The sequence below is a fragment of the Gavialis gangeticus genome, unplaced genomic scaffold (genome assembly GCF_001723915.1).
Source record: "Gavialis gangeticus isolate Ggan-Ray unplaced genomic scaffold, GavGan_comp1, whole genome shotgun sequence".
NCBI classification, from domain to species: domain Eukaryota; kingdom Metazoa; phylum Chordata; order Crocodylia; family Gavialidae; genus Gavialis; species Gavialis gangeticus.
Genome location: NW_017729032.1, coordinates 12522298 through 12533322, shown reverse-complemented (window position 1 = coordinate 12533322; position 11025 = coordinate 12522298). Strand labels below are relative to the sequence as shown.

The 11025-nt window shown below is 44.0% G+C and overlaps 1 protein-coding gene across 3 annotated transcripts in view; it reads right to left on the bottom strand.

Annotated features, from left to right (window-relative positions):
- Positions 1–8405: 8405 nt before the first annotated feature.
- The window catches only part of CCDC83 (coiled-coil domain containing 83), a 73109-nt gene continuing 70489 nt past the window's right edge, over positions 8406–11025 (bottom strand). For all 3 annotated transcript variants that reach the window (XM_019525488.1, XM_019525489.1, XM_019525490.1), the window contains exons 11-12: positions 10398–10578; positions 8406–8741 (exon numbers count right to left, since the gene is read on the bottom strand). In XM_019525488.1, the coding sequence (XP_019381033.1) occupies positions 10408–10578 (171 nt within the window). In that variant the 3' untranslated portion in view covers positions 8406–8741; positions 10398–10407. The remainder of the gene's footprint in view (positions 8742–10397; positions 10579–11025) is intronic.

The window sequence follows — 11025 nt, the reverse complement described above, 5'->3', positions numbered from 1 at the left end:
TATATATATATATATATACACACACCAAACATATCCTATGCCTCCTGTACCCCCATGCCAACCACACCCCACACTCCCACACACTATACAAGAGTAACACTTTATTTTTGAGTTGCTATGCAATCACTTCATGATGAAAATATTTTTTGTAATAAAATTGTTATAGTAGATGTTTGACTTTGTGTATGATTTTTGGGGCTTTTTGGTGGGGGAGGTTCTGGTTCCAAGATGGTAGTCCCCCTCCCCAAAAAGAGTACTTCTGGGGGGCAAGAGGAGGGACTTCTAGTAACAAAGGTCAAAGGTTGGGGGGGGGACGGGGGACTTCTGCTTCCAAGATGGCAACCAGCAGGAAGGGCACCAACTGCCAGGACTGCCCTAGTGGCCCTCAGCATCTCACTAAATCTCATTAAGCCTATTTGCCAGAGCACCCCAGTGGATGACAAGGTCCAACGGTCACAAACTCCTCCAAGACCATTTTAGCCTGGACAAAAGGAAAAACTTCTTTACTGTCCAAAGCCCCAAGGCCTGGAAGAGACTCCCTCCAGGAGGTGGTGCAAGCTCCTACTCTGGCCTCTTTCAAGAAAGATTTAGATGCTTATCTTGCTGGGATCCTCTGACCCTAATTGACTTCCTGCCCCTTGGGTGGGGGGCTGGATCCGGTGATCTTGCCAGGTCTCTTCCAGCTCTAATGTCTATGAAGTGGCCCTCTAGCAGAAATAATTGCCCACCCCTCTGTTCTGATGTGCCTATAGTGTGCCAGGAGATGCATCAACACAAACCTGTGAGAGCTCTTGCATAGCTGTTGTGCCTGTGGTGCTGTAGTACTTACCTTTAGTGCAGTGAGCAGTCTCTTAAGATCTCTTCTGAAGTAACTGGCATTCGGTGCTCTCTGTTCATAACGGGAGGAAGCCTAAATTGGCTTAAACTAGTTTCTCTCTTGGTGTCTACTTAATGTTCCAACTTGGTTCAGTTGCTGCCCAGCATCTTCCTGAGATACTAGTCACCTACTATAAAAAACATGTTCCATGATTTCTTATGGTCTCTAAATAGATGTCATCCTGGATTAATTTCCCTGTGCTAGCTAGCACTTGCCAGCATGTGCCATACAGCCTTCCTCTGATCTGCATTGTGAAATTGGAGATCTTACCTTGCTGTCCATTATCTCTCTGTGTGCTTGTGAGCATCTTGGCTGTCCTGGCTAGAAACTCTCTTAGTGAATGGACTTGGTTGAGATTTTCTTTCCTGCCCAGAATCTCAAATTTTGCTAATAACTTCTCTCACTGCACAGGAAGCTGAGCGAGGCTTTCTCTCGGTATTTCAGCAGAACATGACTTGATCACATGGAGAGCTGTGCTGGGGGGGTGACTGCTAATGGCACCCAAGCATGGTGATGAACTCATATTAATTTTCAGTGGGAAATGGCCACTGAACGATCAATCATGGGGTGAGATTCTCAGGGGTTCCTTCATCTGTAATAGCAGAAATGCCTGATACGGAGCTGCCTTGTCCTCAGAGCTCTGAATATTCAGCAAAGCAAGCAGTGGACAGAGGTGACTTGTTAGAGGGCCCAGATCCTTCTAGAAACTGAGCAGTGTTGAAAAAGAGAGAGCCTTAAAATAACCTGTTTTATGTCAGGCTGGACGTAAGAAAGAACTTCTTGACGGTCTGGGCCCCCAAAGTTTGGAACAGACTGCTACCTGCGGCAGTTCAAGCACCCACTTTGAACACCTTCAAGACACATTTGGGTGCTTATCTTGCTGGGATCCTATGATCCCTGCTGACTTCCTGCCTCTGGGGCGGGGGACTGGACTCTGATCCTTTGGGGTCCCTTCCAGCCCAAATGTCTATGAAATCTATGAAACCCCATGAGGGGTAAACTTAGAAAATCCCAAACCCAAACAAGGGAGCTTTCCCATTTGATTTTTTTTAAGATGTGGTCAACCAGCTGCAGTAAGAACCTCAGTTTACTAGTAACCTTGAAGAAATTTGGATGTTACCCCTTCACATATTTAAAAACCCAAATGTCCCAGAATATAACAGCTGAAAATGCATCAAAAAGCTGATACAGCTCAGAAAGCAAGCTGTCCTTTAGGAAGAGAAGGCTACCAGGATGTACGGAACCAACTGAAATGTTTTATGTACTAATTTGTCACCAATTCTGAAAGATCCTCCCCCTGAAATGCCATACAGACTCCTTGTCAAATCCACAGCTTAAATTCTTCTGATGGAGACTATGGAGCTATCAAAAGGATTCCTTGGGCTAAGTTAGCCAGGAAAGCGGTCTTGGCAGCTGCAACATTGTCTGGATGTGAACAGGACATGACTGCAATAGTCCAGGCCAGGAAAAGCAATGTTGCAGTTTGTGGAAGGTGAGAATAAGACAATTTGGACATGTCCTAGCTGTGTGCACAGACACAAATGACACTTTGCAGAGGTACGGTTTAAATGCAGCCTGGGTGTGAGGACCTAGAAACAGCTTCAAGTTGAGTGAAAAGACAGCGATGTCCCCAGGGGTGGAGAGTAGAGGTAATAAGAGTTGGAGGTTGGGAGGGTGGCAAAGTCAAGAAAATCAAAGTTCTATTTTAATTATGTTAAGTTGGAGGTGAAGTCTCTGACATGTCAGAGATGGGCCAAGGGTTTACCTGAAATTTTTGTATGCAGTAGATAATCTAACAGTAAACAGTAGACTTGGTGCAACCCTTGGAAAATGGTGGCTCTTAGTTGTAACTTTTAACTACAAAAAATACTCAAGCAATTCTCTTGCAAAGAACTCAGGAAGACCACAATAAGCCAGGATGTTTTTGACACAACAGATTCCTATTTGAAATCTGTTTTATTTTGTGACTCATAGTTGCATACCTGAGAGTGCTAACTTTGTGTGGTACCCCATGGCACACTTGAAAAGATCTCAAGGCACCCCAGGGTGCCATGTAACCCTGGTTGAGAATCATTGGTTTAGACCAAAGAGATTTCTGGAGTGAAGGATCCTTGTTACAGCAGAGATGAGCCAATTCCTTTTATTCCTAATACATTACTAGCATGATGCCTTGGCTGACGCATGCTACTTTGTTCTGGCTGTAGGAAGAAAGACTTGAAAACAAGATGTATTTCACTCAACCCCAGTATGTTTATACTAGCTGAAACCTGCAAAATATTTGCAAATAATTTTTTTTTGCAAAAGTATTTCTTTAAATACAGGATTTTTAGTTATCCTTTGACCAGATACTTTAATGGAATTGAAACGTCCCGCCCTTGAAAAGGCTACATAAAGCTGTCCATGTGTAAACACAGGCTTAGGAATATAAATACATATTTTGTCAAAAGTCTGATCTTGTGACTTGTTTATAGTCATGTAATAAGAGGGCCCTTGTACACGTGAGGAAATAAATCACTAAAAGGAGCAAACTGCCCTTTTTAACTATTTAATCTTGCAACAGGGTACACATTTGGCGGCATGTTATGCCGCCAAACGTACACTGTTACAAAATTTAAATTGTATTTCAATTTTAAATGACTTTACATAGCAAACTAAGACACATCCCATGTATTTTAGTTGGCTGTGTACCTAACAAATTACAGTGATATTCCTCGCGTGTACAAGGGCCCTTTCTGGAGAAGGCAGCAGGTACGGCGCATGGGGCTCTGGAAGCCCAGGCTTGCCTGGGAAAGCTCAGCCTTGGCGTGCTTCCAGTGACCCATGTGCTGTCCCCACCGCCTTCTCCAGCTGCCAGAACACCCAGCTGCCCTGCTGCCATCTTCCTAAGGCAGCCAGCCTGTTCCCAGGTGGTCCAAGGCAGCAGGGGCAGTGCACAGGGTGCTGGGAGCCCGCCATGCACAAGCTTCCCCAAGCATGCCCAGACTTCCAGTGTCCTATTCACCCTTGGATCTGGCAGATGCTGCCTGAGCTGGGGCTGCACTGTGCAGCTAGCGCCCTGCCCGGGCAGTCCCAGGGAGGCATCACTACCACGCAGAGAAACTCCAGGCTCCCTTGCAGCTCAGGGGCTGCGCGAGCCTTGCATAGGCAGGCTCTGCTGGGTGGGGGTGATCTTCTCGCTCTCTCTCCTGGAGCCTGCCTGCGTCTCCTGCAGCCAGGGAGTGAGGTGCTGGCAGGTTGCGTAGCCCTTGAGCTGCAGGGGACTCCTGGTGCTTCCCTTCAGTGGAGGTGCCCCCTGCCCAGGCAGCACCCAAGAGCCAGCTCCCTGCCTGTGCAGTCCCAGGGGGTGCTGCTGCTGCAGAAGGAAGCATTGGGACCTGCTGACAGCTTGCCCCCAGCTGCAGGAGAGGCAGGCAGGCCCCTGGGTGGGGGGAAGGATCAGGGCCCTCAGTGCTTTATTTCCCCCTTTGGCAGAGCCTGCCTGCCTGCTCCGCAGTGGGGGATCCCAGTGCTTCATTCTAGCTCTGATTTGCCTGCATATTTGTTTGAAATACCTCAGGATCTATAATAATAGCATGCTTATTCTGTCCATCTGGCTCACTCTGGTTGTTTCAGTAAAGATTGTGATTGGTTGTCTCGTCAGCCAATCGGAGTGCTCCAGACGGACAGAATAAGCCTATTATTATTATAAATGTAGGTTCCTTTCTAATTTTCCAAGGAAATGTGATCTAGAGCAGTGGTTCTCGGCCTTTTTGGCCTCAGCACCCCTTCATAACTTCTGTGAATTGTGGCACCCACTTTAAAAACTAATGTATATATTACAACGCTTGCTTCCTTGCAGCAGGGCACAGTGGAGGTAAGGGATTGACTAGGCAGAGACAAGCCTAAGCCTGCCATTATCTGCTTAGCTCCTTGTACCTCAAGACATCCTTAAAAGGATCTCATGGTATCAGAGTGCTATGACTCCCTGGCTGAGAAGCACAGGTCTACAGGAAAGTACTATACAGTTAGGGACACAGCTTGCTGGAAAACTGTACTCAGAGTAGTTAATGGCTCACTAGCAAACTAGAAAGATGCATCTTCAGGGCCTGTCCTGGATACAGTAGAAGGGAGTGTTTCCATTAGCAATCTGGCCCCTGGGATTTGGGAACACATCTTTCCTGTGCAGATAATACCAAGGTGAAAGGGCGGGGTGGTGGTATTAAGCACTCTGGAGGCTGGAATTATAATTCGAAATGAGGTTATCAGCTTGTAAGAAGGGTCTGAAGTAGGAGGCAGTTCTGTAAAAATAGATATCAAGTACAGAACTTAAGTAGGTGTCAACTGCACAAATTCTCCGTCAGGCCAGCCAGCATCTCTAAGGAAGGGTCTGGGGATTTGTAGTAAATCACAGATAATGTCACCATGCTTACAGAGTGCAAAGCCAGTGGAGAAAATCCAGGGAGAGCAAAACTGGATGTCTAGAAAACATGCCCTGGGATAGGGTTGGTAACCTACAGCACATGAAGAGACTGGGTTCAGCCCATGGCACCATGCTGCAGTCGGTGCCTCTAGGGTCCAACTGACTGCCACGTCTGAGGCTGCTGCTCCAAGTAGAAATTTGCTGTTACCTAAATGGGAGATTGAAGCTTCTGAATTTTTCCTTTCGTAGAACTGTTGCCATCTTGCACATTCAGAATTGCTCCTATGTTGGGGATTTTCTATACAAGGAGAGAGAAGGAAATGTGTAATGTGGGTCATCTTTGGTAACTAAATTGTCCGTATAAGGGCAAATGAAAATACTGTTTTGTCTTAAGTGGCTACTGACATAAGCATTTTCTTATAAACTTCAGAAACAACTGGAGATCAAGTTCTAAGACCTAGTAGAAACAATCTTGCACCACTCTGAAGTGAAGAGATTGGTCATGATTTGATCTAATGGGGGGGGAACATTTTTTTACATTTCACTGCTAGATTGGTTTGCAACCTGGAAGGGAGAGGTTAACAGGCACTGCAGTCAAATGGAAATGCCATTTTGTAACAATTGTTTAACTTGCTTGGATGCCACATGCCAGATGTGTATCTCCATGCATCAGGACTAGAACTGGCCTTTTTTTTCCTGTTGTCTCTACAGTGTTTGTCCAACATGAAGAAATGAAGCTGCTGAAACATGAGCATCTTTCCAAAAAGTGGGAGGCATGAGGAAGTGGTATTTGGGGGAGAATTCAATGCAGAAAGATGCCTTGCTGTACTTCGAGGGTTGAATGGTGTGTTCGTCTACTGAGTTTGCAAAGAAGTTGCTGCTGCCAAGTATGGTACTTCTGAGTATAGCAAGATGACAGAGGATAAAACTGTCTGTAATGACTAAGGATTGGTTCAGGGGTGGTGGACCTAGGAGACTGAAAGAGACAACTATGTTGCTATGGGTCTATTGTCTGATCTTGAGTTGTTACTAAGCAACCTGACCAAATGTAAAGGCGGCCCTCTACTTCTAGATTTTTAGTTTCAGGAGGAAGAGAGAAGACCTTAACAATTCATGTCTGCAGTTTGTTACAAAACATGCAAATAACCATGCTAGCAAATCTAAAACACTGGCAGAAACTGAGTTGCATGCTTGGCAACTGACTGGCTTTCAGTTATCAAAGCCTACCTCAGTCTTGAGGGAGTGTTCCTGTAAACAGAAATGTTATTCCATTAGTGATGTTACATCATTGCCTGGCAATCTGCACGTAGCAAAGAAATGGTTTTCTTGTCCATTGCATCCACTTTAGCTCAGTCCTCTGAGTGTGTGGAGTAGGATTGTTTTCTCATGGAAGGCTGCACTGCTTTAATGAATTAAGAATCATGAGAGCGAGGAATATTTGGTGTAATATTTAATTTGCCAGCACTTTTTGAAATCACTTGACAAGGAGAACTAAATCATGTGGCTTTTGCAAGTTGCCAAAGGCCATGTAGGATTTTGAACAAAGGTACTTTTCTTTCTCTGGGCATAGTTGTCATTTGATACTTTTCAAGATACGAAGACTCTTCCAAGTGACTGATTGAATGGCTGTCTTACTGCTGTCTTGGACCTGGATCCCAAAGCACAGGTTAATACTTTCCTAGGCCTGGTGGTGGCCAGAGCTGACACTACCTATCATCTTGTCCCCTTAAAAATCAGATCATTTTCTTCACTGCACTTGCAAGACTTTGAGGCCAAACACTTGAAGTGAGCAGCAGTCTGGCATGCTAGTGGGATAAAGATGCCATAAACAGCATCTGGAAGGAGATGCTGTCCCTTACTAATATGCTTCAGAGGGCAAGGATGAGTGGCTGAGTGCCAGGAGACCAAAAGAGGACATGTACATCTTTGTAAAAAACATCTCCAACTTCAGGTCTTCTACAAATAAGCAAATGCCTATGCCTTCAAGCTTTATTACAAAGTAACTCTTGTGTTACTAAACTGAACTAGGCCAGACCAGTCCCCCAGGGTGGTATTTCTCAACCAGTGGGTCACGAAACCAAAAGCGGGTCTCACGAATATATGAAAGGGTCACAAAAGAACATTAAAAATGGATCAAAATCTTAAAAAATAGATTTTCCTTTAAAGGAGAAAAACATGGGATACCATGGCTTTTGCCTTGCAGGCTGGCACAGTTCCAGCCTGCAAGGGGCTGCTTGGGGCCCCCCCTATCCCTCACCCACTCCCTGCCCAACACACTAGAGAGCTGTGGCCTGGGGGCAGGAGCGAGGGCCACTGAGTCAGGACTGGCCATTGATGTTTACAAATGGGTCCTGGTACACAAAAGGTTGAGAACTACTGCCCTACAGCACTAAAATTACAAAACAATGGATCTGATCTGGAGGGCCTGGAGTGATCTGTGTTCACCCTCATCCATGAAAACTGAGGAGTCTGACCGCTGTGAACACTGCTAGAAGAGCACAACCGTTGTCCAAGTTGTTCTTGAAGCTGCATCCCACGAACGGGAGGGAATATGTAGAGGATACTTAAACTGTGTCAAAATATAGAGATAGCAATTGACCACTGGGATTACGCAAACAGGAAGAAATGGAGGGAGAAGGTAAAGGGATCAAGGATGCAGCTCTGTGGGATTCTCAGCAAAGCTGGAGAAGGGATGAAAAGCTGCCTTATCCCCTGGTTACACAATCATGGTCAAAATTCATAAATGAGAATAGAACACAGCTCTTGATCCCAGAGCTATACTGGTTCTCTGAAGCACACAAGTTGGAAGTAACATTAGTTTTCCTTGCTAGTGTGAGTGTAACTGTGCTAATATGCATAAACAAATAATCACCAGAAGTGGCGAAGGTGAGTACATGCTATGCTTCTGGTTACCAAAAGCAGAATTGTACTCCCAGAGTAAAGTTTGTCTGTTCTAAACTTAGAGCTGGATTCACATGCTGTGACTGGGGCGATGTAGTGTATACTCCATTTAATTTAATGGACATGCTGTCACAAAACTGCAGTCATAGTGATAAATTGTGTCCCTGACTGGTTCACTTCCTCATGGCAGCTGCTAACTAACTGCTCCAAAATTAAACCACACATTTGCAGTTTCCATGTATAATTTTATTTTCTGGAAAGCCTGGACGGGTTGAACACAGGGAGGAGGATTTCAGAACTGAACTCGCATGTATGTCTTCCTCAGACTTGGTAGTTTCTTCCTAATTCCAGGAGTTGATGTCTTGAATTAAATGTTTGGTGGGGACTATTAGTAGAGTCTGTTGGTGGTTTCCATGCATTATGCCTTCAGTACAGAGTTTGAACTTGCCATTGCCGTGATGAGGATAGCAACGATGGACTAAGGATTGCTAAGATGGTCAGGAACAGGTCATGTTGATGTTCTGGGAGGAAAAGGAGCTGTACCAGCTGGCAGAAGAGTTCACTCTGGAAAGGAAAGGGCAAGAGCAGTGAGGAGAAAGGCTTCCTTTCTTCCCACTGGGTTCCTACTAGTTTAGAGAGAGCGCAAGAAGTAACACCCCTATATAGCACAATTCCAAAGGCGGCAGATGCAAGCTTTCACAGAGGTAACAAATCTTAGCTATAGAATTAGAATTTATGATTAAACATAAAATAGGTAAAAACAAAGTTTTTAGAAATGCATTGAGTAAAAGTACCCAAAAGCCTCTTAACTCTGACCACCAACTACAGAGGAATCTATCAAAAACCCAGAGAAAAATCCAGTCCTAAACAATGACCATATTCAACACAGCAGTAACTCAAAATGGAGAAATAACATAAATAGACCACATTATTTCCAGTGACAGTCTCAATACTGCAGCTTTGAAACTGGTCAGCTTTTCTCTCTCAAATCATTTGGCAAACTCTCTCCCCTTTCAGTACCAGGCACAACCACCAGAAAGAAAGAATATTTATTTTTCCTCCCGCATCTCTCAAGAGTAGCTACAATTACAGGCCAGGGAAGTAGTTAGCCATATTAGTCTGAAGTAAGGTAGGGTGGAATTCTACTCTGCTTTCTGTCTATAATTAGAACAATCTTTTTGGTCAATTACCTAAAATTATACAGGGCTGGATGGGAGCAAGTGTTATCACTGTTGCACAGTACCAGCTATCTTACCTGAGATTTAACAGTTCTCAAAGGACAGACCAAAAATGAAGACATTACACTTCCACCAGAAGAACTGCTGCAACTAGAAGTGTACAAACATTTTTCAATAATATTTTGGCCAGTAACTAAATATTATTTGGTCACTGCTCTCACAGGCTTCTGAAGGAAGCAAATGCAAGAGCCACAAGCCTGAACAAGCAGTTGGTGTCTGAAGCAGTGTATCTCACTCTTGGTCTAAGGGTGGAAGTAATAGGATTTTGCCCTGCAAGTGTCAAGGGCAAGAGGCTAAACTTCTGCTGGGGCGTGCCCAGAGTCAGAAAAAGGCACTGACACAGATAATTGCATGACAATGGCATGTAAAAGCAGTATGCATGGCTCACTTTTAGAATCCTTCTCTTGAAGGCTGCATCTACATTTTCAAGTGCATTTGCTGGTTTTGTGATTTTTTTTAAATTTAAATTTCTGTCACTTTCAGTATCCAGGTGCACTTTTTAGTGCATAGAAGTTATAACCATTCAAGTTTAAATATTTTAGCCTTTTATGTGTGAATTATGCTCAACAGTGATCTGCATTAGCTACATGGTAAGTACTTAAACATAGGCTGACATACAGAAGATGTTTTCTGTTTAGTCTCTTGCCATTAAAGACAGATCACAGAATTTGGACCTGCACTTGTAGTTATGTATGCATCTACTTCAGTGGGAGTCTAAGATGCTCAAGGAATTGTGTCCACAGTCTCCAGTACTAACAGGAACAGTCTTTATATTAGCAATCTAGACACTCCTATTTAATCCATCCAGCTGTTTAAATCTTTTAATAATTACATCTAATGCTATAGACACATGGAGAAGCCCTTTTCTTAAAAACTTGTGCTACAGGTTGCCTGGAAAAGGGATCAAAGACTGAATGAACTGAGTCTTACATTTCTGTGTAAGCAACAGAAGTTGTAACATCTGTATTTAATGGACCAGTACCTTTTTGCTCTCAACTAAACACTGATTTGATCATCCGGTATGTGATGTGACTTTCTGGCTGAGTGATACCAAAACAGCCTTCCAAGTGGCTTTTGCTTGGTGTTTCTTTCAAATGAATAGGCATTGCTTTTCCCACAGCACTCATCAGTTTTATCTCCAGTGGGCCCAATTTTAGGTATTCCTTAAAAAGAAAGAGAATATTATTTCTCATCAGCAACTGCATACTAAGAGGCAGAGTTGTTTTATAAGACAACTGGTTTTCCTTCAAGTCAACTTTGTCAAAATACTATTATGGAGCTCCATAATTTCCATATCAGTGTGTTTAGTTTACAAGTAAAGAGGTTTTTCCTCACACCACCAGCTTTGTTGACTCAGCCTGGGACTGTGGAGTCCAGCTGTGGGATTTAATGGTCACAGTTAAGCTGTTTCTGCAAAGCCAAACGACGGCTACAGTTACACCCATGCAACTCCACTGGTGCCAGTGGATTTGAGGAGCTGTAACAGTTTGAAACGTAACCGGAGTTAATGAAGCACAAGCAACTCGCTGGCTTGCCTTCTCCCCTGTGTGTGCTCTGCAAGACTGACAGGAGTGTAGCAAAAATAGTTACTTTTCTCTATGTTTCTTTGT